The following is a 26,165-nucleotide window of genomic DNA, read 5'->3' as shown; positions in this document are numbered from 1 at the left end:
GCAGGGCTGACAAAATTACTGGAAGAAATAAGGTCTGAAAGCTTCCCAAATTCGGCAGGAGATTTAAACTTATGGAATCAAGAGGCTGAGTGAACCCCAAAAAGGCTGGACAAAAAAAAATCCACTCTATAATACCCCATAATTCAACTTCTGAAAACTAAAGACAAAGAAAAAATCTTGAAAGTAGCCAGAGAAAAATGACACCTTGTATATAGGGAAAAAACAATTAAAATGACAGCAGACTTCTCGTCAGAAACCATGGAGGACAAAGGAAGGGGCACAATATTTTTCAAGGAATGAAAGAAAAATTTGCCAATCTAGAATTCTATATCCAGAGGAAAACAATTCTTTCTTTAAGAATCAAAGGAAAATCAAAACATTCTAAGATGAAGGAAAACCAAGAAAGTCTGTAAGAAGATCTACCATGAAAGAATGGCTACAGGGATTCTTGAAACAAATGAAATGATAAGGAATTGTGGAACATTAGGAAGGAAGAAAGAACAACAGGAAAAGGACATGGATAAAAACAATCAATTTTCCTTCCCTTAAATTTTCTAAATTAAGTTTAAAGGTTAAAGCAAAATGTATAACACATTCTTGGGTTGTTCTCAATATATACAGAGGAAATATTTAAGACAATTATATTATAAACAGGAAGATGTTAAAGGGAGGTAAGATCTCTACACTTCACTTGAACTGATATAGTCATCTAGAAAACAGTTTGGCAGTTTCTTAAAAAACTAAACATATACCTACATGATTCACCAATCACATTCCTGGGCATTTATTCTAGACAAAGACACAAACCCTTGTTCTTAAATGTATAATTTAGCAGAGAACACAGTCACATGCATAAATATATGAGAACAAGTGAAACAGGGAAGAAGTAAAAAGTACTCTGTCCAATTAACTAAAATATAGAAACCTCAAACCATTTATTTTCCCCTAAACAATGTTCTTTCATACTTCAAGCCTTTGCATATGTTGTTCCCTTTGACTGGAATATTAACTTCTTCTTCTGCCAGAGAACTCTTAATCTTCCTCTAAGAACCAGATCCTATGCCATCACTTAGGTGAAGCTTTCCCCAAATAGAGTAGGAAGATTCCTTCTTATTTTCTCTGTGCTCCCACAGCATATTAAGGCACTCAACACACTGCTGAATATTTTAGAACTGTTTTTCCTACTAGATACTAAGGCAAGATTTATGTCTTTATCTAAATTCACCTTTAGGTGTATCAGAAGAATGTATGTACACAGTTCAAAATTTCCATAGTACAAGAAGCTTATTATGAAAAACAGCGGTATCCTCCTTATTCCTTGGTCTCACTTCCAAACTCAGCTTTTTCTCCTGGTAGCTTTATATTTTTCAATTATGAAATAATAATACGCACTATCTTCTTTTGCTACTTGATACATCTTGGTATGGATTGTTGCTCATGCATCATTTTAAGTACACTTTATGGGCTCCTTCAATCTGAAAGCAAGGAATTGTCTCACATTCTTTGGCAGTTTTATCGCCTCCATTTCATTTGTTCTCTCTTTCTGGACCTCCTATTAGCTAGATGTTAGATCCTCTAATCTTTATTCTTTTTTTCCTATTTTCTATCTTTTTGTTTTTCTGTTTTGTTTTTGTACTGTTATGCTGTGGAAGATTTCCTCAATTTTACCCTCTAATCATTTTACTGATTTTTTAAATCTAAATTATCCTATTTTTAATTTCTTAGAAGCTCTTATTTTCTGATTATTCCCTTTTCGAAGCATATGTTTTTGTGTTATGGTCCCCAAACTTTTCTTTTATTCTACAACATGAGTTATAGAAGTTTAAAATTTTTTTCTGCTTCATACTATGTTTCTGTTTTTCCCAATTCTCTTTTTTCACCATATTTTTTCTTTTTTCTTGTTAGGGACTTTTGTCTTTTCAGCACATAGTCACAATAAAAAGTTCCTGACTTTGAATGAATGGATTAATGAACCAATAAAGAAACAGAATCAGAAACATTTAAAAGTGATTAAGAATAAAAAAATGCCAAAAGATTGGAGATTACTTATATTGTGCTGATAAGACTTACAGGTCATTGTCTTTTTTATTATGGTGACATTGGTTAACAAAATCCAATAAGTTTCAAGTGTACAATTCAGTAGTAAGTCATATATGTGTGTGTGTGTGTGTGTGTGTGTGTGTGTGTGTGAGCGTGCGTGTGTGTGTGTGTGTGTATATGATCACATTGTGTGTTCACTGCCCATAGAGTTCTTTCTGTCACCACATATTTGACCACTTTTACCCCATCTACCTCCCCACTACTCCCCTACCCTCTGGTAACCACTAGTCCACTGTCCATATCCATGAGTCTCTGTTTGTTTGTCATGTTTGTTTGTTGCTTTTAGATTTATATCCTACAAAGAAGTGATATTATGTGGTTTTCAACTTTTTCTGTCTGGCTTATTTCGCTTAGCATGATTATCTCGAGGTCCATCTAGGTTGTCGCAAGTGGCAGTATTTCATCCTTCTTATGGCTGAGTAATATTCTATTGTATATATGTATCACAGTTTCTTTAGCCAATCATCTATCATAGGACACTTCGGTTGCTTCCATGTCCTGGCCACAGTGAATAATGCTGTTATGAACATCGGTGTGCAAATATCTTTTTGGATATATGTTTTCAAGTCTTTGGGGTAAATAGCTAGCAGAGGGATTGCTGGATCATATGGTAGATCAATTCCTAGTTCTTTGAGGAAACTTCATACTGTTTTCCACAGTGACTGTACCAATTTGCGGTCCCACCAGCAGTGTATGAGGGTTCCTTTTTCTCCGCATCCTCTCCAACACTTGTTATCACTTGTCCCTTTGATAAGAGCTATTCTAACAGGTGTGAGATGGTATCTCACTGTGGTTTTGATTTGCATTTCCCTAATAGCTAGTGATGTTGAGCATCTTTTCATATGTTTGTTGACTATTTGTATGTCTTCCTGAGAGAGGTGTCTGTTTAAGTCCTCTGCCCATTTTTTAACTGGATTATTTTTTGTTGTTGTTGTTACTACTGAGTTGTATGAGTTCTTTGTATACTCTGGATATTATGCCGTTATCAGAGGTGTTGCTTGCAAATATATTTTCCCATTCAGATGGTTGTCTCCAGATCACTGTCTTTTTAAGCCAGTGATCCAGGACTGTTAGGAATGCCCTCGCCGTTAGGTAGTCTCTGGCACACTTTCTAGATAGACAAGCTTTTTGTCTGAACTTCAAAAACAGGCAAATTATTTAATTTAAAAAATTTTTTTAACTTAATTCTTTAACTCCCCCCTTGTCTGAAAGAGTTTAAGATATTACACTGTGTAGTCAATTCATCACAGTAGCATCCTTTTACTTTTAGGTTTAAAAAATTTTTCTCTTCATAGAATAGGTAAACCACATTCACTTCTTTGAAGCAATCTAGATGTAGTTTGCAGAAAGAGCAGCAAAAGTAGTCTTAGATATAATGACTGAAATTACTTAACTAAGAAGAGGCCCGAAGACTAAGGTAAAAATTACTTAATAGAAAATCTATCTCCTAATTTTAAATTGAAGTTCTTGTGCTCAATGACAGGAAAAACAGAGGTCAACTAACAGCTTGCTGAGTGTTATTTATAAAGCATATCAGAGATCTTCTTGAGAGTTTCAAAGATTTGATATCTATACTCCCTATTATGGTAATTTATTTTTCTTAATAATGAAAGGAAAACATTATTTATTATAAAAACATTTTTTGAAACATTTTAAAAATCACCAATAATCAAAATCATTGTCAAGCTATTAGTATAAGTCCCAGACTTTCTTCTCCACAGATATTTTTCCTCACAAAATCTGTTTTACCGTGACTATTTTCAGTTTGACATTTGTCAGTCTGAATCCCTAGTAACACCAAGTGACTACTGCCCCTTAGGTCAAAAAGTCAGAACAGAAAGAAGAGTTTCTTCTCTCAATTTTATCAATATCTCATAGTGCAAAACCTGAGACCACACTCCATAACCACATCATCTACAATTCAAAAATCAAAAGACTTGATTTAAATCTGCCTTAAAGTGTAACCAAAGAGCTCGTTTTTTTATTTCTTCAGATTTAATCATTCTTTCTTACATCAAAAATAACAAAATTGTAGGGTGACATTAACACATGATCATGAAACAAAAATGTGTTTCATTTCATTAGTCACAGGCTACATATCAACCAGCTGTCGAAGCTAAAAATATGCCTTAGTTTAAAATTTTGTAAAATACAAGCATTTAAGACTCATTTTGAAAGAAATGTGACTTCTTTCAATTTCTAACAACCCACTAGATGCTTTGGAGAAGAACAAATCAGCACCTCTAAAACAAAAGAAAAACAAAGTTGGTGCTGAGGAATTCAAACCAATTTACTGATAACCAACATCACATTGTTTACGTCTTATCAATAAATGAATGTATGTTAAGGACGACAATTTAATACCACCTCAGATGTAAACAAAAATATATATTCTAAAAGAAGAAGCCTGAGACAGAGGTCAAGATATCAATAATAAAAGGTGTCCATTTTGTTGGAATAGGCGTGAGCCAAGAGGAGCTGGGCAATAATTAATATTCTCGCAGCTTTTCCTTATCAGCTGTTACAGAGAGCCTGCCAGGGATGGGGTCTGGAGTGATATCTTCTCAAGTACCAAACAATATTTTCATACTCAGGTATTGTGGCGCAGCACAATAGGTGGGTCCCTAACAGATACCCATCTCTTTAGGGGCAAAGCAGCATATAGAGTTCCATCTCTGGTCATTAGGTCCCATGGTCCAGGAGGCATGTCTCAAGATAAGTTTTGCCACCATGAAATATTTGATGAGAAAACAGGTAGTGCGATAAGCTGAAATTCAACACTGCAGCTGGATTTCAGGTGTAGTTACAACAAATTGGAGAGAGATGGAAAGCTATTGCAAGAGTCTTGGAAACTCACAAAAACATATAAGAAAATACACTTCGATCTATTCCAGAAAAGAATCACAGGTTCTCCTAACTTTCAGCCCAGTGTCCTTGCCACTACATCATTTTTCCAGCCATCAACATTGTCCTATGATATTTCCTTTTTTTGAAATAGGAATGCTGGGGCCTAGGAAGAAACATTCAAATGTTTGGGAAAGATTTCAAGTATTTTTCTGGCTTTTCATTTCTTCTTTTATTTATAGTCCAATTAAATTTTAAAAAGTAGTTGTCGCCCAGAGGCACAGACTGTCTCATAGTTTTATTGTCTACCATATAGCCTTGCTAAATACATATTTATCAATTGAATCTTTAAATTCAGAGTAAAAATTTACTGTACTACAAAAATGTAAACTCACAGGTAAAAACTTTTGGTCATTTGGTGGAAGATCATGGAAACATTTAATTTCTAAATGCCAATATAATGGATACTAGGGAATTAATTTTAAAGAAGCATTTTGAAAAGCCTTCACTTAAATCCTTAGCAGATTCCAATTTTATTCTACTGTATATATTATAGCAATTTGAATCTGCTTACTTTGATACTCAAGGCTGATAACAATTAGGAAAAATATCTATAGGGCAATGAATTTTATCCTTCAACAAGAACTTCCTATTGGATAGGAACTTACTATGGGGTAAGAGAAAGGATTAAGAGAGAAAAAGGAGAGAGAAAAAAGTAAAAGGAGTAGACCCTTATCATTTCTGTTAACTAATAAACACAATAATTACTATGTAAAGTACCTGGCATATATATAACAGAGTTCTAGAAATGGAAAGTAACTTTTAAAAAAGTAATGTTCAACCCCTTAATATCTATGCAGCTCTGTTACATCAAAGAATGATTAACCATTGAATGAAAACACATATTCAAGTTACATAACTTATGGTATAAACTATTGTGGCTTTGGAAGGAAGAGCAGGTGTGAAAAGACTAATCTTTGTCAAATTACAAACTCTCTGAGCCTTAGTTTCTTTGCCCGTAAAATGAGGAGATCACAGACTTTATGATATCTGAAGGTCCCTTCCAAATCCATATTTCTTTCCACTGATTAAATGGTAAAAGCAGGGATAAAGAAGCTATGGAAAGCTTTGACTGAATATACAGTCAGTTCTATTGTAACTGCAAATGTGTTCTAATGCCAACTGATATATTAAGGAATAATCTAAGCATAATTTAATTTTTGCATTTGCTTATCTGTCATTTAATTCACAAGAAAAACAGGGTAAATCCAGAAAACTGCACCCAGTTGAACTGTTCAGCATAGGAACATACAAAGCCCATGCAAGCATACATTCAAATATCTCCCAGCATCTTCAGTTTACTGTGTGTTATGAGCCACATCCATCCATATTTGGCATTATAACTTTCTGCCATATTTCAGATAATCCTTTCACTAATTCACAGGCTGCAACCCTTCCAATGCCACTTCCACAAGCAAACTCGAGGTCTTTTTCAAGGTAAACTAAATGTACCTTCTAAATTCAGACCTTGACCCTGGAAGAAAACCTTGGCATATGCCAGTATAAAAATGCCACCTTCTTAATAATGGGTTATTAACTAGCTACTCGTTATCTACCATAAAAAGATATGAAGCAAAAAATATATACTTCTGCAATGTAGTTATAACAATGCAGTAGAAACCACAGAACCTTTACAAACAATCCCTTCTAATTCTGGACAAACTCAGAGGTAAAATTGGCTAGTGAAATAAAGCAGGTCATGCATGTTTCCTAGTTTCTATGCAGACTAGAAATAGTAGACAGACCCAAATCACTTAGCATTAAAGCCAAGAGTTGGCTAAAACCTGTCAGTCAGAGCCAAAGGGCAGATAAAAATAATCCTGCTATTTAGCATGCTTAGGAAAGATAGGGAACACAATTATTTTGTCTTTTTGAATGAATCCAGACTTAAAACCAGGACTGATAACCGAAGTAACAAACATAAATAGAGTACAGCATGTACTCCTACGTGTCCTGCGAAGTTATTTGGCCATTACTGTCTTGATCCTGGAACCATTTCTTAAAGAACTAAAACATTATTTTTAAAAAAATAATTGAGGTTTTTGTTACGTATGCACATACATGTGCACATATGTATGCAAAAGAAAAAAGTAATAAAAGAAAAAACATCCAAATGGTAACAGTGGTTTAATGTTTGGTTAATGAGATTATGGATGATTGTTTTTCTCATTAATAGCTTTATTTTATTCAATAAATATATATTATTTTTATCATCAGAGGAAACAGTTAATTAAAAGAGATGAATCCCTGATTACAGTACATGTAGAATTCATAGTAAGCCATCAAATGTCTCTTCTACTTTCCAAAGGGTCAAAGATGAGTAGGCTGGATTTGAATGGCACTTCCCATCATGTAGGAAAATCCAAAAAAGAACTCTGCATGAAAATTTCCAACCACAGAAAAGTGGACAAACACAATGATAGACACCACATACTAGCAAATATATCTGACTTGTTTGTCCTTGCTTTTATCAGCCAGTATTCTGAAAAATCATCACCTTTTGGGTGTAGCTAATACAGTGTCACTTAACCAAATATAAGTTCCTGGAAAGAGAGAATATGGAAATATGATATAACCAGAGACAACCAGTGACAAAAGCCTAAGAAATGACAAAAGGCCACTGTGGATTTTACAGCTGGCTTTCTCCCAACATCACTATCCCAGCAATGATGAATATTCATTTCCCAAGTAAGAAAGAATGTATAGGCTAACTAGTAGGTACACAGCACTACCCTAGACGCTACAGTGAACACAAAAAAATAAGGTGCATTCACGATCCAAGAGGGAAAGACATGACATAAATAACAGAAATATTTACATAATAAGAGACAACAAAATTAAAAGGCTAAATGAGCTGTAAAGAAATATTTAAAACATTTAAGAAAAGACAGTTCACTATGGACTTACATAGTTGGGAAAAGTCTTCAGAGAGCAAGAGAGTAGTCACTAAGATAAGCAAAGTTATTGGGGCAAAAAAAACAATGGTGAGTCTGGATGGACTAGAATAAAAATCAGGTTGGGGAACAATAAAAATAACAAAGGAGAGAAATATTTGGGCAGATTATAAATCCTCTTAAGGGTTCCTTTATCGCTAATCCATTGATGAATCGATTTCTGACTAAGAACATTTGTGGGAAAATCTATATACCATAAACTATTTTCTAAATATGACAGATATACTATACTACCTAATCTCATATAAATCTTCCAATGTAAATATCATTATTCCCATTTTCCAGATACAAAACTTAAATTAGTTATACAGAGAAGTTAACTAATTTGCCAAAGCTCACTAAAATAAGCAATAGACCTGGGATTTTAACTCAGGCCTACTTGACTCCAATATCCAGTCTCATTTTTACTGCCTTATGCTATCTCTCCCTAAAACATAGCTCTGACAACATTTCACTCTTTTGACTACCCAGTGTCCCCTTGGTGATCCCTTGTACATTAAAGCCTGCTCTCAGGAGCAAACCTGCAGCTAAAATGAAGATGGCCAATAAGAGTTTACCCTGCCGGGGCCGGAGGTATTTCCACTGTTACAGGAATCAGAGGCCAAACTTAGAAGAAAGCGTTCATATAACCTACTTAGTCGAATACATACATATTTTACCTTCTCAGGGGGCCAGGCCAAGTTTGTATCTTATGATGTCCATTTTCTTAGCTTATAGCTAAAGCTCACACAACAAAAATATCACTCATAAGCCCAGAGGGTCTCCACGGAAGTCTAACAAGCCCCAGTCTAGGAGACAAAAGGCCAGATGTGGTTGTGGGTTTGCTTCAGAAGAAAACTGAGAAATCCTGGTATTTTGCATTTTAAGTATATGACATAAGAAAATCTAAACCAAATGTATGTGACATTTCAATTGCTAAAAGCTTCTTTAACAGACAAGCTTCCCAAAAATGTGCTTTCTAATAATTCTATAAAATAATTTTTACTGTCTCTGGGAACCAGGAGAACTAACTTTATTGTTCTTACCTTTTCCACTATCAAGGATTTTACTGGTATCAAATGGCAAAAACGTCATCTTTCAAAGCAACTGAAATAAAATCTATGTGGGATCTCAGAGTGAGTAAAGACAATTGGGTACAAGGGCATAGGCCCTGACAGATATTGCTTCATAGACTACCTATGAAAATAGCCTTAATAACTGTCTATTTGCTAAAACCAGAATATACTAATACAAATACTAGGTCAAATGTCTACTGATAACTTGAAAGTTCCCCACCAAGTATTTTAATGGGCCAAGAAATGTTACAGATTTTCAGAATGTGTTTCAAAATGAGATTCAAATTCATCGTAAGAAAATTTCCAGCCCAGCTTAGAAAATATATTGAGTTATATGTTTTACATAGAAAATAAGGGACGTAATTTTAAAATAAAAGTGATACTATTCATTCTTTCTCAAAAGTTATACCCCTCAGCCTAAAAAAATCAATTTCTAAGAAACTCCCATTTCATCAATTTTCTAATATATATGCCAGCAAATTTTAGGGGTAGACTCTTTTCAAAGTAGTAACAGGAGAATGTCACCCTCACATATCTGGATGGCTCCTCTAGGTTCTGGTCATTCATGTCGGCAGGAACAATCCGGGTAGCCAGTGGTCCCTCCGCAAAAGGTTTTGGTAACTGACCCCTGAACTCTGATGGAATGAATTGAAGCTGCCAACTGTCAGAAACACAAATAAGTAGAATAAGAAAAACACAGTGGACTCATATTGCTAAATGTACTTGAAATAAACAAGCCAAAAAAAAAAAAATTCACGTGAAAAACATTTCATTTCACTTGGAGAAAAAAAAAATATTTCTGCTAAAACCTCAACCAGGGAGCAGAGAGGCAGAGGTCACAATTATGTCCAAACTTGTTGAGAAATTTTCAGCTGGAGGCCTCTCAACTTATTTCACCAACTTTCAGCAATGAAATTTGCAACCAAATGGTCATGCCATCAAACAACCAGAGGAGCATCAAAGTTTATTGCTAATTACCACACTGTCAGAGGGACTTATGAAAATTAAAACAAACCCATCAGGTGGATAGAGAGAAGAGTGAAATGTAAGAACTCACTGTAACCTGACATCCCTTTTCCCTAAATAGGATTCTTCTCTGTCCAAATTAAGCAAATAAGGAACTCCAGAACCTATACTATCACATCCAACAAAAGACAGCTTAAAGGAATGCTGTACATGTCTTAACCACAGCTTTTCCCAGTGTCCAGACATTGGTGAACTTTCGCTGCTGTTGAATAATAAACTTTTTTTTTCTGTATAAATACTCTTCTTCCTGGAGCTTCTAGACCACTTTTAGAAGTGAATTAATATCAGACAATTACAGGAATTTAAATATAAATCTTCAGGAAGTGCCACCAGCAGAAGCCCAGGGCCCAAAGTGTCTTTTGAAGACCCCAGACCTCTGTGGTTAAGGGCAGTGCAGGGTGCATAACCAGACACAGTACTCAGTCAACTGAACACAGATGATGGATGCACACACAGTACAGACCTCCAGCTCTCAAAATGGTAAATTATTCAGAAACTTTTTGTGAAAAATCCAAAATGAAAAAAAATTAAGAAGACAGTGCCAAAAAACTGCTATTTTACTCCTTAACTTAAAACTCTAGGAATTAAAGAACAACTTACTTATCGGGCAGAAAGAAGCTGCTAGGAAATCGATACCACTCTTTTCCTACACAGACATTAACAGGTCGGCCTTCTGGGACAGTGTGGATGCTTGGGTCTGTAGCAATTCGGTAAAATTCTGGATACAAATCAAGGGGCCCATGATACCCTGGAAGGGAGAAAGATTTGTGAAAGCCAAAGATAAGTAAGATGAGATTCTGACATTTAATTATAATGCATACTAATGTCCCACTGTAATCCACGTGATGTTTGAGAGTATGAAGGTTCAGAGCAACTCCAGCAGGAAGCCCGCTCTACTGGTATAAAATGTCTGTTTAGTTAGAAAGATGGTTAGAGCAGAGGTCCTCTTTTACCTAAAATAATTTTTTTGTTGCCATTCTCTATACCCTTCCATGCTTTAAACTTCATGTTCTTGAGCACACTTTAATATTCTGGATCCAAATAATGATTATAAGTAAAAATAAATCACAGGAATTGAACCTCAAATTTGCAGCCTAAGTTTAAAACTTCCTTAATTCACCCTTTAAAAGGAAAAAGCATCCCTTTAAGGAAAAAAGTCAATAAGAATAGAGAAAAAAAATTATAGTTAATCACACTAAAAGGAATTCTCAATCTACTCTTCAATCTTAAGGTATAGATGTCATATTCCAGTCTAAATGTTAAGTCCACAGATTTTCCTTATAGAAAAATGCTCCTCCCAGCTTAAGCTGAATTATATTAAACAATCATGCATTACGCAAAGCCAAGGTGAAGGAAGGGCCTTGCAAGTATGGGTTGAGACATTCTCCGCATATCTACCTCTGAACAGTGCCACAGAGCGAGAAAAGGATAAGAGTCCAAACAGGAAGAGTGTTCCTAACACCAGCCAATTTGATGTCACAGTGTAATGCTCCAGGCGGTATCGCTGAAACACAAAGTGGTAACATTTCTAGAAGGAAAGAAAACTGTGTTGAAATCAAAAGATACACCTTGCAGAATTTACAGAATCACAAAACATCACAGTAACACCAAGACGGAAAAAACGGTCTGAGCATTTGCAAACAGTGAGGTACCTACTCCAAGTTCTAAGATTAAAGCTGCAGGTCAGCCCAGCTGGAGGGCTTGCTGAGGATTAAATCTCACTAGCTTCATAGGAAAATTATTTGGATATTTCTCTAGTGCGGAGAGTGCTAGTTATTTATTTATTTTTAAAATTTAAACAAAAATTCTTCTTAGTAGCTTTTTTCGATATATGAAGTATCTCAATCTATTTTGATATAATGAATATTAATCTTTACTTTCCTAGTGGAGACGTTTCATCAAAGTTTTTAGTACCAACAAAATGTCGCATGATTAAACAAGAAAAAATAATTTCTCTCAAAGAATATTAGGAAAATGCTGTTAATTATCTGCTAAACTACATTACAGACTAGATTAATATATTACAATATACGTATATATGCATGAATTCTGCAGTCTTTGAGTACCATCCTATTAGATGTTTTTCCTTCCCTCTTTCCCTACTAGACCAAAACGACTTTTGGAAACCAATTTTGCAATATATAACAAGTGCCATCAAAATGTTTGAACTCCTTTCGTATTTTTGGGACTATGTCCCAAGGAAACAATCCAAATATCTACATGAAGACATTTATCCTAGCATTACTTATAATACCAAAATAAGTGAGCAACCTAAACTCTAACATAAATTATATTATTATTTCCAATCATATCATATATAACCAATTTAATATGTTATATATTACATATTATATAATAATGATATAGCAAATTCAGAAAAATATAGTGCTCTTAAATGATGGGTATAGTTAGGGCAACATAAAGAATGTAATGATATAATTATATTAAAAAGGATATAAAGTTATATGTAGACTTATCGATTACAACCATAATAAACTCTGATATGTGGTAGGTGAAAATGCTAGAAAGTGTTTTGTTAGGGTAGTAGAATTAGTTCAGAAAGTTGTAAAAGAAAAATTATCTGCAATGAAGTTTAATTACATTTATAATTAAAACTACTTAAAACTCTCATCCTAACATGGATGAACCTTAAAAACATTACACTATGTGAAAGAAGCCAGTCACAAAAGACTATGTATTTTATGATTTCATTTATATGAAATACCCAGAATGGGCAAATCCATAGAGACATAGAGTAGATTAGTGGTTGTCTAGGGCTGGGGAGTTATGGGAAAGGGAGGTGATGACAGTTAAAGGGTACACAGTTCCTGAGGTGATGAATATGTTTAAAATTGACTGTGATGATGGTTACACATATCTGTGAATATACTAAAAACTACTGAATTGTACACTTAAAATGGGTGAATTGTGTGGTTTGTGAATTAAGTCTCTGTTAAGGAAAACACCTATGCTCTAATTATTCTTTACTGCCACTTGCAAATGGTAGCAGAGGTCCAAAAAGAGTCTGGAGGTTTCGGAGATCACAAATACAACGATAGTAAAGATTAATTCTGATAGGGAATTGACCTGGACAGGTTTTAATCCAGGATTATAAAGTGTCACTTATTGCTAACAGTCTGATGTTATCCCAAACAGTTCAATTCTATTCTGATCTTGCAGTCGAACAGCAAACATTCCATTAGTTCTGCTGTGATGTCACCATTCTGTGGTAGGCCCATACAATGACTTAAAAAAACTTCTTTAATACCAATTGAATTCTTATTGGCAACAGACAAGACTCAAATTAACACTGCAATGTAATCAGCAAATAAGAATACAATCAACGGCTAAGCAAGCATTAAATAAAGCTTTAATAACATGATTTGCATCAATCAGGTTTAATGCATGGATAAAATATCTAAGGTGGAAAACATTTTGTAATTTGCCTTTAAGCTTTATGAACAATTTAAAAAGTAAAGCAGAATAAAGCAGACATATATATTTCCCTGAAACTCACCTGAAGTGCAGAAAGGGCCACAGCGCCACAGAGACATATAAGTGGATATACAGGGAAAAGAAATCTCTCTTCTTTGTGAGGCTGGATGAAGAAAATTATAAGCCAAATATACATTGGAGCCAAGGTAAGCCAATATGGATGGCCTAAATTCTGAACTGTAAAACAGAGAAAAATATCCACCTTTCACCATATTAGAACAAAACAACAAATTTAGTTTCAATGTTCTCGATCTCACACTAGAAAGTATGCCATAAGGCACCCTATAAAATGTTTCAACTCTTGTATTGACACTTTCTCTGATGAAATAAAGGAGTCAAGTAGAAAGAGGTAAATACACCTCAGCTCTCCCAAGAGATCCAACATCTAAAGGGAGATACAATATTGGATTTCGCTACAACACAAATGAAGGTCAGGTAAATGGGTTATAGAGCTTAATTTCTACACTGGATGAAGAAAAAAATGCCATCTCTCTCTAATGAGCCCTGCACTAAGACTAAAGGTCCTTGAGATTAACCAAAAGCATAACATAAACTCATTTCTTGGGTTTTAATTACTATGTTCTGTTTAATACATTAATCTTCTTACCAATCGGTCTGTTCAAATAGCTACAGATCAAAGGGAAAAAAAGAGTTCAGTTTTCAAACCCATCACTGGTTTTAGTCAAGCCACAAACGACAAAGAGTTTATTTTAAAGCAAATATAAAAGCATTCTTCAAGAAGTTTAATGATCAAGTTTTCTCTTCTCTTCTGCAAATACCCATCCACTCTGAATCCCCAAATTGGAACCAAAATGTACTTAAAGCATGTAAAAGAATTAAAAGAATCTAATGAACACAAAGAGCTGCTAGAAAGTTCCTGTGGTTAGGTACATGAACACTGAGTGATCAGCCTGCAACCCACAGTGAAGGCATCCCCTACTGTGTTTATATTAGTGATAATGATCAGTGCACAGGACTCCCTAGCAAATGGTAGATAGAGAGCGCCTCCTGGTGTCCATTACATCTATAAACAGTAAATTTAGACGTAAAGATCAGGACTGTCACCAATACCCCACCCCAGAGCAATGCCTACTTGAGCGTTCCTAAATTATATGTATGTTTGCAAAAACTCTTTAGAAATAAAAATTCTTGACTTGCAATAACAAGCTTATCTTTTAATTTTAACTCTAAGATTTCTATCATGAGATTTTAGGCTATAATTTAAAATTTATACCTCCTCAGGAAGTACTTTAGGTTGGAATTTTCTTAGAAAGTTAATCTTCTGTAAGCAAACAATCTTTTTCTCTTCTGGATCTTAAAAAGTAACAAATATATTTTAAAAATATGGTCTAAATTTTTGAAATCTTCCATATAATATACAAAATTGTAACCACAGTTGTACTACATGATGGGATGAACAGGTAATTTCTTTCCTACTTCTTTATACTTTTTTATGTTTTTTCTTTTTTAAAAAAGTATTGCTCATTATTATAAAATACACAAAAATTATTTAAAAAAAAAACAGAAAGCAGTCATTTTTCCACTAGGTGGACATGTGTGTGTATTATACATTTCTAAACCAAAATTGGATTCATACTGTAGAGAACAGCCTAATGTGCTGTTTTTATATTTCTATCACGAGCATTTCCAAATTTTACACAGGCATAAATTACTTTTATAGTCAGAAAAAAGATTTTTTTTTAATTGATCCTTAAGAAATACAAGGAATGGAGGAATGAGTTATCACCTCAATGGAACTAATGATTGAATCCGAATGTGGGATACTATATAAGATGAATAACCTGGTTTCTTCAGAAATCTTCAGGAGAAAAAACGTTACATGGGGAATCTCTTAAAAAGCTTAAGAAACATAACACAAAATTCAGTAGATGACCTTTGTTTAGATCCTGCTTTAAACAAACTCACTATAAAAAGATATTTTTTAGACAATGTAGAAAATCTGAATATCAACTAGCTATTAAATGATATTAAGGAATGACTGTTAATTTTGTTAGAATAATGGCATTAAGGTTATGTTAAAAGTCTTCAAACAAACAAAAGTGACTCTGATGGTTGTTTTCATATCCTATTATTATAATACAGTGAACTCTTTATAAACCATTAATAGTAGAAAAGCAGAATGCAGGTGGGTAGGCTGAGGGGATCATTTATGTTGCATCCAAATGAGACTGAAAAGTCTGAAATAAAACCTCTTTCCAAATCTCATATGCACTTCTGCTCAAAGCTGTCTTCCATAAAAGAAACTATGGGCACTAGATATTCAGAATTATAACAGCTTGAGAAAGCACTAGCTGTGTAATACAGAATAAGAGGAAGCAAAATAAACGACAAACCAAACCTTCCACAATATGCAAACACAGAAGCAAAACGGAACAAAGAAATATCATGCTTCTTAGGAAGTCTAATGCTTCTCTCACTTCAGTATCCAATTTGGGGGAATCCCTATACAGATTAGTTTGCAAGTTTTGGGTGGAAGTAATTTCCCAAAGAATATTCGCCTCTAGTATTGATTATCTTAAGCAATCTACCAGAAGTGTTAACACACCCTTCTCCAAAAAATAGAAGAGACTCAAATAGGCCTTTCTTCTGAGATTTTATGTGTTTTTGCCTCCCTGGGTGGTTCTGTAAATGATACTGACTTCCTCACTTTAAGGGATATCAAGTTCTTCCTTGTCAGTTTAACTTGCAGTTATTAACCAGATCTTAACAGGGGTCTAAATAATCTACAAATATAGATCGAATATTCAGTAAGCTGACCAATGTCATAAAAAGAATTTGGAGGATAAACAAGTAGATTCTTTTTCATTTTTTGGTATACATTGTTACTTGCTCTATTTTCCCCAAAAAACTATCATCCCTTGTACCACTCACCATGAAATCTCTGCAGTAGATATTCCATAAGAGAAGTCAGTGGTAAGACCAGAAGAGCCAAAGCAAAGACAACATTAAAGTTCAGAAATCCATTAATTAAATAGAAATACCAGGGCTCTGTACCTAAGGAAGACAAAGAGAGAAGAAATCATCAGTGGATGCCTTCGATACCTATTACACTTTTTGACTCTATAATGTTCTTCCTTGGAGTAATGGTGATCCAATGCCCCGACTTAAGGAATGTCCACAAGCCCATTCTTCCCATGCTCAGCCACATACAGGAAGCATAAGAGCAGATGTAAAGAGAATGAGATTGGTCATGACAGAATCAAGTTTCCAATATCAAGCTGTATTTTCTATACTGACCACTATATCCAGCCCAAATAGCTATGCCCGAATAGGAATAACACGTTTTCAGAACAATCAAATAATTTAAATAGCTTAGTGGTGACACTGATTTATAATAAGAAATATATATTTGGTCTTCATCCCCATTCCTGGTACAAAACTCCTAAAATGTTTGGAATTTCTTAAGTGATAAAAATGATAAAGTGTCTTTTGTTATGTTAATTAGGAGACTTTAGAGAACCTAAGGAAGGGGACTGGTTACCAGGGGAGCCAACCTTGTGAATACAGGGTTAGAAATTTCAGTCCTACCCCCCGGAACTCTCACCTCAGGGGAGCGGAGAGGGGCTGGCAATAAAGTTCAATCACCAATAACCAATGATTTAATCAATCGAGCTGATATAATGAAACCTCCATAAAAACTCAAAAAGACTAGGTTCAGAAAGCAACCTGGTTGGTAAACACAAAAGTGCTGGAAGAGTGGCATGCTCAAAGAAGCGCCAAGCCCTTTCCACATGCCTTGCTCTATGCATCTGGCTGTTCACTTGTGTCCATTATAATTCTGGTAAAGGGAAGTAAATGTTTCTCTGAATTCTGTGAGCCGTTCTAGCAAATTAATTGAGCCCTAGGAGGGGACTGTTGGAACTTCCAACCTACAGCTGGTTGGTTAGAACCACAGGTGTTAACCTGGATTTTCCATTGGCATCTGATGTGGGAAGGGGGCAGAAGTGGAGGACTGAGCTATTCAGGCCTTTGCCATTTTGTTCTCACCTGTTCATCCCATTTACATTTCAGTATCTTGCCCCTTGATATGCTCGACTACTATTTAATAGTCATGTATATAAGGACCTTGTGTTTGATAAATAGCAAAACTTGTTTTCCTGAGGAAAACAATGTTCAGAGACCCAGAACCTGCTCAGAAGTTTTGAAGATTCAGAATAAAACAAAATGACTGAAAACACAAGCCTTACTCACACTAGCTTTGATTCTTTAACTCAAAATCCTTAAATCTGAATGATGAGAAACAGCTCCCCTCTGCACATTTAGCAGGATTTTCATCTGCCTGTCCCTTTTGTGTGATTACTTCAATCAGGCACTGAATGACACATGCGGATTTTAATCACTGTGTGTTGTGACACCCGCCTTGCACCACAGCAATTTCCTGCAATCAGCATTGCTTAAAAGGGTAATCAGAAGGCAGAGGAACAGTCAGAAAAACCTGACATTTTTGCAGCTTGCACAGCAAAATAAGATTAGAAACCAAATCCATAATGTCAGAAATATTTAGGGAAGGAATAAGAGGGAGAGGGGGGTACCCTGAGAAAGGACTCAAGTTCAATTGTGAGTCACCTGTTGGGAAAGTTCACTCCTTCCTATCTGAACACAACGATTGAAATGATTTAGGAAAAGGTCTTGTCCCAGGTCAAATTCATGAGAGACATTTAAATTTTGTATTCTTTAGAAATAACCTTTTGAGTTACAGAAAACTAACAGATTGTTTTATTTTCAAAACAAATAATATGTCTTCTCTGGATTTTAATTAATATTTAATGACACGTTTTCTAAATTGAGTCCTTTCGGAGTCTGGTTTCCAGAGAAATAAGCTTTTGCACAGTTCTCTCCTGACTGCCAGTGTGGAAGCAGTGCTATCCATTTTGACCCGTCTTTTCCCTTAACAAATTCTGGAAATCTGAGCCTGAGAAGAAAAAGCAGAGTGACCAGAGAGAAAGGGGGTCATCTTTTACCTCATCTATTACAGATGCTAAGCATCAAGAGAAAAAAGCCTCTTTCTCTTTGATTCTTGCAAATACATGTTTTTTTCTTTTGTTTTTTCAGGGAAGCACTTTAGTTTCCAGCAACTTACTATACCTTCTAATTAGGGCTATCTGTTTGCCTAGGTATACTGAACTCTGAGTTGAAGAACTAAAAGTATTAAGTTGGTAAACTCAATTATTTTTATGTGTTAAGAGCTCACAGACCAAGTTCACAGCTAGGCTGTTACTTTCCTAAAGGATGGGACAAAAATTGGGGGATAAGCCAAGGGCAAAAAGGGACAAAAATAGTGAATCCCCTAATTGATGAGACGTCTGCCTTAAAAGAAAAAAGAGTAAAAACTTTTATCTCCAGGGAGATAGTCAATGCTGCTGCTCAGAAAGTATCAAATAGTTCAGAAAGTTGAACCAAGCAGAAAAACTGCTTCAGAATGACAAGCTAAGTACTGAACTGGTGCAAAAGGTAAGGAGAAAGAAAGCTGGAAGCAGGGTCTCTGCAAGAAGTGACTCACCAACCTCCCTCTTAAGGAAAAGTACCTCAATTCCCTTCATTTGAATGAGCTAAAGGGAGCTTTGAAAGATGATAAAAGAAGGGATGCTTACTGTTCCATAGATTGAATGACGAGGAACCGTTTTATAGGCTAATAATTTTATAGAACTGTAGGAAGTAAATTATAGTAAACCATCCTTATAAATGTCAAGTTTGCACCACTAAGAGGGAAAAGCCACCAAAGTTCAACAAAAATGATGAACAAAAGAGTGAAGGCTGTAGAACCGCACTGAATAGCCATCAACTCCAAGCAGGCCTCAAAAGACTCCACAGGGGCTCCATCCTCTGCTCTGGCATGAATGGGAAACTGTGGGCCTTTTAATAGAGGGCGTTCATTTTTACCTTCTGCAGTTTCCTGTCCAGTGATCTAATAGATGTTGATAAAAACACAAACAGGCAAGGATCATATTCTAAGCTGCAAAGTGACCAACCTCGAACAGATTGGTTATTTCTGAAGGAAGAGTGTTTCTTTTACCTGTCCTCCTGCCTTCCCTAGACATGTGTATTCATCAGGGAGCAACACTCTTCACTAAATACTCGAAAATACTTATCAGCCTCAACATCTGAGAACTCGAAATACTACAGGGATAAGAAGCAAATTCAGTGCCAGGACCACGTTCTTTTTTAGAATCCTAAATTTCACCTCTTGATCTTTGACTCCATAGAGATGTTTTAGCTAAGACTTTGCAATTTTACATCTATACCACTCTAAATTTCCTAAATGCCAAGTATTGCCTCGTCCAAACATTCTTTTTCATTCGATAAGGGTCTGGTACAGTGTAAAGGAGCCTGCCAGTGTGCATGTCATCCTGCCATCAAAGCTCTCCAGGGGTTCCTGATCACCCGCCAAGCCAAATTGTACCAGACTTTCAAAGGTACAACTTCCTGCCCATTCTATAGATGGGGTCTTATCTTCTAGGACCCACAACTTCTGCTCTGTTTTTGAAAGCTTATTCTCTTGTAGAATCTCAATAGCTAAACTCCAGGGTTTTGCTAAGGCTGTTTTCAGCGACTTTTGAGACAAACAAACCTGGCTTCTTATCCCATTTCTGCCATTTCACTTATTTAACTATGTGGCAAGTCTCTCACTATCTCCACCTTGGTTTCCTCATCTGGGAATAAGGATAAATAATGCCTATCTAACAGAGTTCTTATAGGGAGAAGCAGACTGTATGTATAAAATGCATGATATACAGTAGGCATTCAATAACAAAAAAAAGCTGTTGTAATTAATAGTTATGAAAACTTTCTTGCCCCTGGCTTCAAAAGACATGCTCAGGTCTAGAATGTGTCGTTAATATATGCTATCTTGCCAAGAAAGCACAGAAAGGTCCCTTGGAAAGCCAGGAACCATAGAGAGAGTAAATATTTATACTATTACAATCATGACAGAGAGATGGAAATTATCTTGCTCATGTCTGTAGTTTCTACCTAAAATTCAGTTAATGGGGTAAAACTAATTCAAGTTTTTTAAGAACTCAATACTCAATCTTTTTGTCTCAGCAGTCCCTACACGTGACATTCTATTTGTCTGAAATGTACCTCCCTTGTGTCTACTTTTCCTTCCAGCCTCAGCTCAAGGCCCATCAACTCTAAGAAGTCTTTCTTGACACCACCAGATAGACTTCCTCCTATGATTTCTTATCTTTTCACTGTAGCATGCAATACATTGCACTGTAATTATCTATTCATGTGTCTGCAAGTTCTATGAGGACACATGATAAATGCTCAAAATCAATTTATTCGAGGTTTCTTTAATTCAAATCAATTTATCAATTCATTCAAGAAGTATTTAGAGGCTTACTATATTCTTATGTATAGAAATAGCATTAAAGGGTATATGCAAAAACTAACAGAACAATGCATTTTTAATATTAAGTTAAGAAATAGTATGCCTACCATAGCTAAAGAAGATAAGTCTTTGATATTTCCTGAATGGACTCACCAATTATAATAAAATTAGCTGATAATCATAAAGTATTTTGTGGTTTAAGAAGCGCTTTGACCTCTATTATTCTTATCTGGCATCAAGAAAATCTCAACCTAGTACACAACAGGTCTAACCAAAACAGTTCTAGGACATTACAGTGATCAGGGCTCAGGGCACTAATGTAATCTGAGAGTACTCCATAATTTGTCTGTCCGTCCATCCATCCATCCATCATCCATCCACCCATGACCAATCTTCCTCAAAGACCTAGAATACACAAAGACTGCCTGCTCCTAAGATGGAAGAAGTATTCTCTCTGTAGACCTGCTAAAGCAAAAAGGAGATAACACTCTCTAAAAGAATAGAAATCAGAATCCCCTCCGAAAATTGTCAAGTTCAAAGACGAGGTAAAGGCACAAAACTTCTACTCTCAAGGAACAACTAGTTCCTAGTAACAACAGACGGAAACTAGACTTTTGGTGGTAAGCATGTAATAGAGTGTACAGATATCGAGTAATAATGTTGTATACTTAAAATTTACATAATATTACTAACCAATGTTACCTCCAAACAAACAAACAAACAAATAAATAAAGGGACAACCCCCTAAAAGTCTGGCTGACTACAGCCTTACATCAGTCCTCCTGATGCCCAGTATGACAATTCCCACTGTCCCAACAAAGCTTTTTTTATCACTAGGAAAGTACATCCGAAATAGCAAAATCTGAACTGAAGGTATCCCAGATTCATTAATGCAGGCAGAACAGAGCTCCAAGGACTTTTCCCAGTAAAATGTTGGCCAAAATGAAAAGCAGACATTAGCATCCAGGGAAAGACTGGGCACTGCTCTGTTGGATCCCAAAAACCCACTGTGGGGATCCCTGACTGGCCCACTGTTAGAACACAAAAATAAACTTAAATCAGAATGTATTCTTTCTTTCCTACTCTCCCTACCAATCTGCTTATTTCCAGATTTATAAACCTTATTAATCTAGAAGACTACAAAAAATAGGTAACTTTCATATAGTCTCGAAGTTTTACAAGTAAGCAGTCAGAATATCAATATGTTATAACCCATTTAAAAGGTGGAGAAATCAATTTTTCAAAATTAAATTCGAATGAACACAATTTATTCACCCACACATAATGAGTATCATGTTTCCGATAAGTTCCATATAAATCAATTTCTAACATGTAATCTGGGTTTAAGAGGAATCTCCCTCATCTTGTAGAATCAAATAAAACTTTATAAGTAAACTAAGTATAACAAGGAACAATTTAAAACATGCAAACCCTAGCTAAAGGGAGACATCTAGGGGCAAAAGCTTAAAACTGGGGCTTTTTCTCACATCCTTGGGGATCTGGGAGTCATAAAAGAGCCTATTAAAATTCCTTCACTTAGCAATTATCTCTAACCATGCAGTTTTTGAAGTCAGTTCACTGAACAAAACACTTTTTGTTTAATCCATTACTTGCTATCTAAAATAACAATGTTTCCAAAATCCCAGAAGGCCCAATTAAGTTTCATTCATATGCTTACTTAAATCTCATTCAATCTGTTGGCTCTATTGGCAGAGTGGCACAGAAAAATGGTGGGCACGGTTTATATTGACAAGAGATGTGGACAGAGAAAATGTTAACCTGCTTCATAGCAGAGCCCCAAGACAATCACATATATGGAAGCTCTAAGACCTTCAAAAGATTAAGGTAGAAGAAACTATACTTATTTTAATGAAAAACTATCTCACAAAACTTTTACTGACTTGGATGATCTGATCAGAAAGATCTCTAGCTCTGTAGCTTTCACTAGCTCAAATGTCCTCAGGAGCCAAATGGCTGGCTAGGGAAAAAAAGGAAAAAAATGGCTGACTGAGACATAGGCATCTGGGGAGGGGTGGAAATAGGAGATAAAATGGAGACTAAAGGCATTCCATTTTTTCCCCCTCTTTACCCTAACTGGCCAAACTACTGTGGATGAAAAACAGAGTTCTATGAAAAGTAATCTCACGGGGTTATCTGATCATAAATTCCTAACTGAGCAAGTTATATGCTGCCTAACTTCTTCGGTAAAGGGCTTATCTTTGCCTTAAGCAAGCCCTGTCCATTGTTTCTGTGCATCTAGGTTAACAGGCCTTTGAAACACCACTTTTAAGACTTTACCACCCTCCAGAGAGCACATAACCTTAACCTGTAATCTAATCTCCACCTCATTTTCCCCAACCTTTATGTAATCTTCCTTGTGTTCCCTCTTTAATTTCAAATGCAAAAAAAAAAAAAAGGTGCAAAACTGTTATCCTCCAGAGAACTTGCTCCCCAGCATATATCATCAATTTGGCTCAAAGAAACTCATAACAATTCGCTACAGGTTTAGACATTTCTTATATCAACACTACCCATCCTCCCATTTGCTAAGATTTGTCTAGAGATTTTCTAACTTTCTCCCTTAATGCCTGATACTGGAGTAATGAGAATTAAAAAATAAAAAGTAATACTGTGTGTGTGTGTGTGTGTGTGTGTGTGTGTGTGTGTGTGTGTGTTTAAAATGTCTGGAGGAATGTACTGCAAGGTTCCAAACAAAATGAACCAAAGAGGCCCATACCAACACAAAACATAATTAAAATGCCAAAGGTTAAAAGACAAAGAGAGAATCTTAAAAGCATCTAGAGAAAAGCAGTTAGTTACCGATCAGGGAGCTCCAATAAGACTCTCAGCTGCTTTTTCAACAGAATTTTTGCAAGCCAGAAGGGATTGTCATGAAATATTCGGTGATGAAAAGCAAGGACCTACAACCACGATTATTCTATTCAGCAAAGCTATCATTTAGAATTGAAGGACAAAGAGCTTCCAAGACAAGACAAAGCTAAAATATAAATAATAAAATGGTGAAAAGTACATATCTAGCAATAATTAATTTAAATGGATTAAATGCTCCAATCAAAAGACATATGGTGATTGAATGGATAAGAAAACAAAACCCTTACACAATGTGCTGTCTATAGGAGACTCAAAAGACCCACACAGACTGAAAATAAAGGGATAGAAAATAATATTTAATGAAAATGGAAATGAACAAGCAAAAAAGCTGTGGTAGCAATATTAATACCAGACAAAACAGACTTTAAAACAAAGACTATAACAAAAGACAAAGAAAGACCCAGTAATCCCACTTCTGGGTATTTATCCAAAGAAAACCATAACACTACTTCGTGCATCCATATGTTCACTGAAGTATTATTTACAATAGCCAAGATATGGTGGCAACTAGGGTGTCTATCTATGGACGAATGGATAAAGAAGGCATGATATATACATACAATAGAATATTACTAAGCAATAAAAGTAAATGAAATCTGGTCATCTATAACAACATGGATGGACCTAAATGGTATTGTGTTGAGTAAGTCAGACAGAGAAAGACAAATGTCATGTGATTTTACTTATATGTGGAATCCAGAGAACAGAATAAACAAACAACAGAAACAAGTTTATAAACAAAGAGAGCATTTTGATGGGGGGTTGGAGAGATAAGTGAAGAGGCAGGGATTGGGAGGTACAAACTGGTGGTTACAAAACAGTCATGGGGAAGTAGTATTGCAATGACTGCATGTGGTGTCAGATGAGTATTGGATTTATTGGGGTGATCACTTTGTAAATTATATAAATGTCCAATCGTTGGTGTATACCTGAGATAATATATGTCAACTAAACAAAATATAATAAAATAAAAATTTAAAAAGAAAGAAAAAGTAATACCAAATGTGTATATGTATTAAAAATGCCTGGAGGAATATATTCTAAGGTGTTAACAATAGCTATTTGGAGATTATGAAATTATGTTTTTATTTTTTATTTTATTTTTTATCACACTCATTTTCCAATGAGAAGAGAAAAAAGTGACTTTTAATTAAAAAGTAGTATCAAAAGCCATGGCATATCCAACACAGTCCTCAATATTTTGAAATTGAGAATAACAGCAGGACCAGTAGAAAGCTAGACCTAAATATCACAATAATCAAGGAAAAATATTTAGTGTCAACATATCATCACTGTGCTATATTCAAATTTCACTTCTTTTTAAATAAGAAAAAAATATTACCAGCAAAGAAATGCTATATTTGATAAAATGAGGCAAGTGAATTAAAATTTCAAAGCTCAAGCAAATTAAGCTATCTCCTAACTCTTCCCCAATCTCATAATGCCCTTACCATAAAGATCGGGTCCATGTGGAGTAAAGACATTATACAAAACAATGTTGAGTGGTGCAATCACCAACTTCCCATAATAGTAGCTGTCAATGACCACCACAGGCACCTATAACAAAGCAGAAAATACATAGCAATTCTAGAATTTTGCTCTGGCAACATTTTCATAATGCTAATAGGATAAATTTCAGAATGAAAAACAGAATCAACTCCTAATGTTCTCTTTCTCACACCAGAATTTACTTTCACACAATGGCATATAGATGACGTATTATAAAATTGTACCCCTGAAACTTATGTTATTAACCAATGTTACCCCGACAAGTCAAATTAAATTAAAAAAGAAAAAAAAAAAAGAGTTCCTTTCATTACAACTTTAGAACAAAACAAGAGAAAACTCACCAGAAAGAGTATTAGGGCCACCAGTGACCAGTGAAAGAAACTCTTCCACCTGTGTTTCATGACCAACAAATCAAAGGCAATAGGTAAACTATTTAACAGAGAAATAGAAAGTAGGGAGTTAAATACTTAGAATATGGACATATAGACTCAAACAGGTCAGATTTACACATACCTCATGATGAACTGAGAATAAAACATTTCTAGCAGTTATAGTGAGGGAAGAAAGGTGGTACATGTGAAAATGTCTCTTAAAAATATACTATTCTCTTCACAGGATTCATCAGAGTGCTATACATTCCACAATGTACAAGATATATAAATAATGAGCTTCAAGAATGGGCTCCATTTTATACATATTTATGTGCAACACACATTTCAAATATATTAATTTTAAGTAAATGTAAAATTAATTGACCTACATTACCCTGCCAAATTACTTTCTCCCTTCCATGACATATTAAGATTTTAGCAATATCATATTACAAACTTGACTTTGATTCTGATAGAACACCGTTTGCTCTACTTCCTTGCACTTAAG

The 26,165-nt window shown here is 35.2% G+C and overlaps 1 protein-coding gene across 5 annotated transcripts in view; it reads right to left on the bottom strand.

Annotated features, from left to right (window-relative positions):
* Positions 1–26,165, bottom strand: part of ALG9 (ALG9 alpha-1,2-mannosyltransferase) — a 76,372-nt gene that overhangs the window by 33,785 nt on the left and 16,422 nt on the right. For 3 of the 5 annotated variants that reach the window (XM_036220500.1, XM_036220503.1, XM_036220504.1), the window contains exons 7-13: positions 25,628–25,715; positions 25,229–25,334; positions 16,427–16,549; positions 13,557–13,711; positions 11,438–11,567; positions 10,640–10,787; positions 9,545–9,674 (exon numbers count right to left, since the gene is read on the bottom strand). In XM_036220500.1, coding sequence (XP_036076393.1) covers positions 9,545–9,674; positions 10,640–10,787; positions 11,438–11,567; positions 13,557–13,711; positions 16,427–16,549; positions 25,229–25,334; positions 25,628–25,715 — 880 coding nt within the window. The remainder of the gene's footprint in view (positions 1–9,544; positions 9,675–10,639; positions 10,788–11,437; positions 11,568–13,556; positions 13,712–16,426; positions 16,550–25,228; positions 25,335–25,627; positions 25,716–26,165) is intronic. The other 2 variants (XM_036220501.1, XM_036220502.1) reach the window with 2 other exon arrangements.

Source organism: Rousettus aegyptiacus, unplaced genomic scaffold, assembly GCF_014176215.1.
Source record: "Rousettus aegyptiacus isolate mRouAeg1 unplaced genomic scaffold, mRouAeg1.p scaffold_m13_p_5, whole genome shotgun sequence".
NCBI classification, from domain to species: Eukaryota; Metazoa; Chordata; class Mammalia; order Chiroptera; family Pteropodidae; genus Rousettus; species Rousettus aegyptiacus.
Note: the sequence above shows the minus strand (reverse complement) of the source record. Positions and strands in the feature narration are given on the sequence as shown.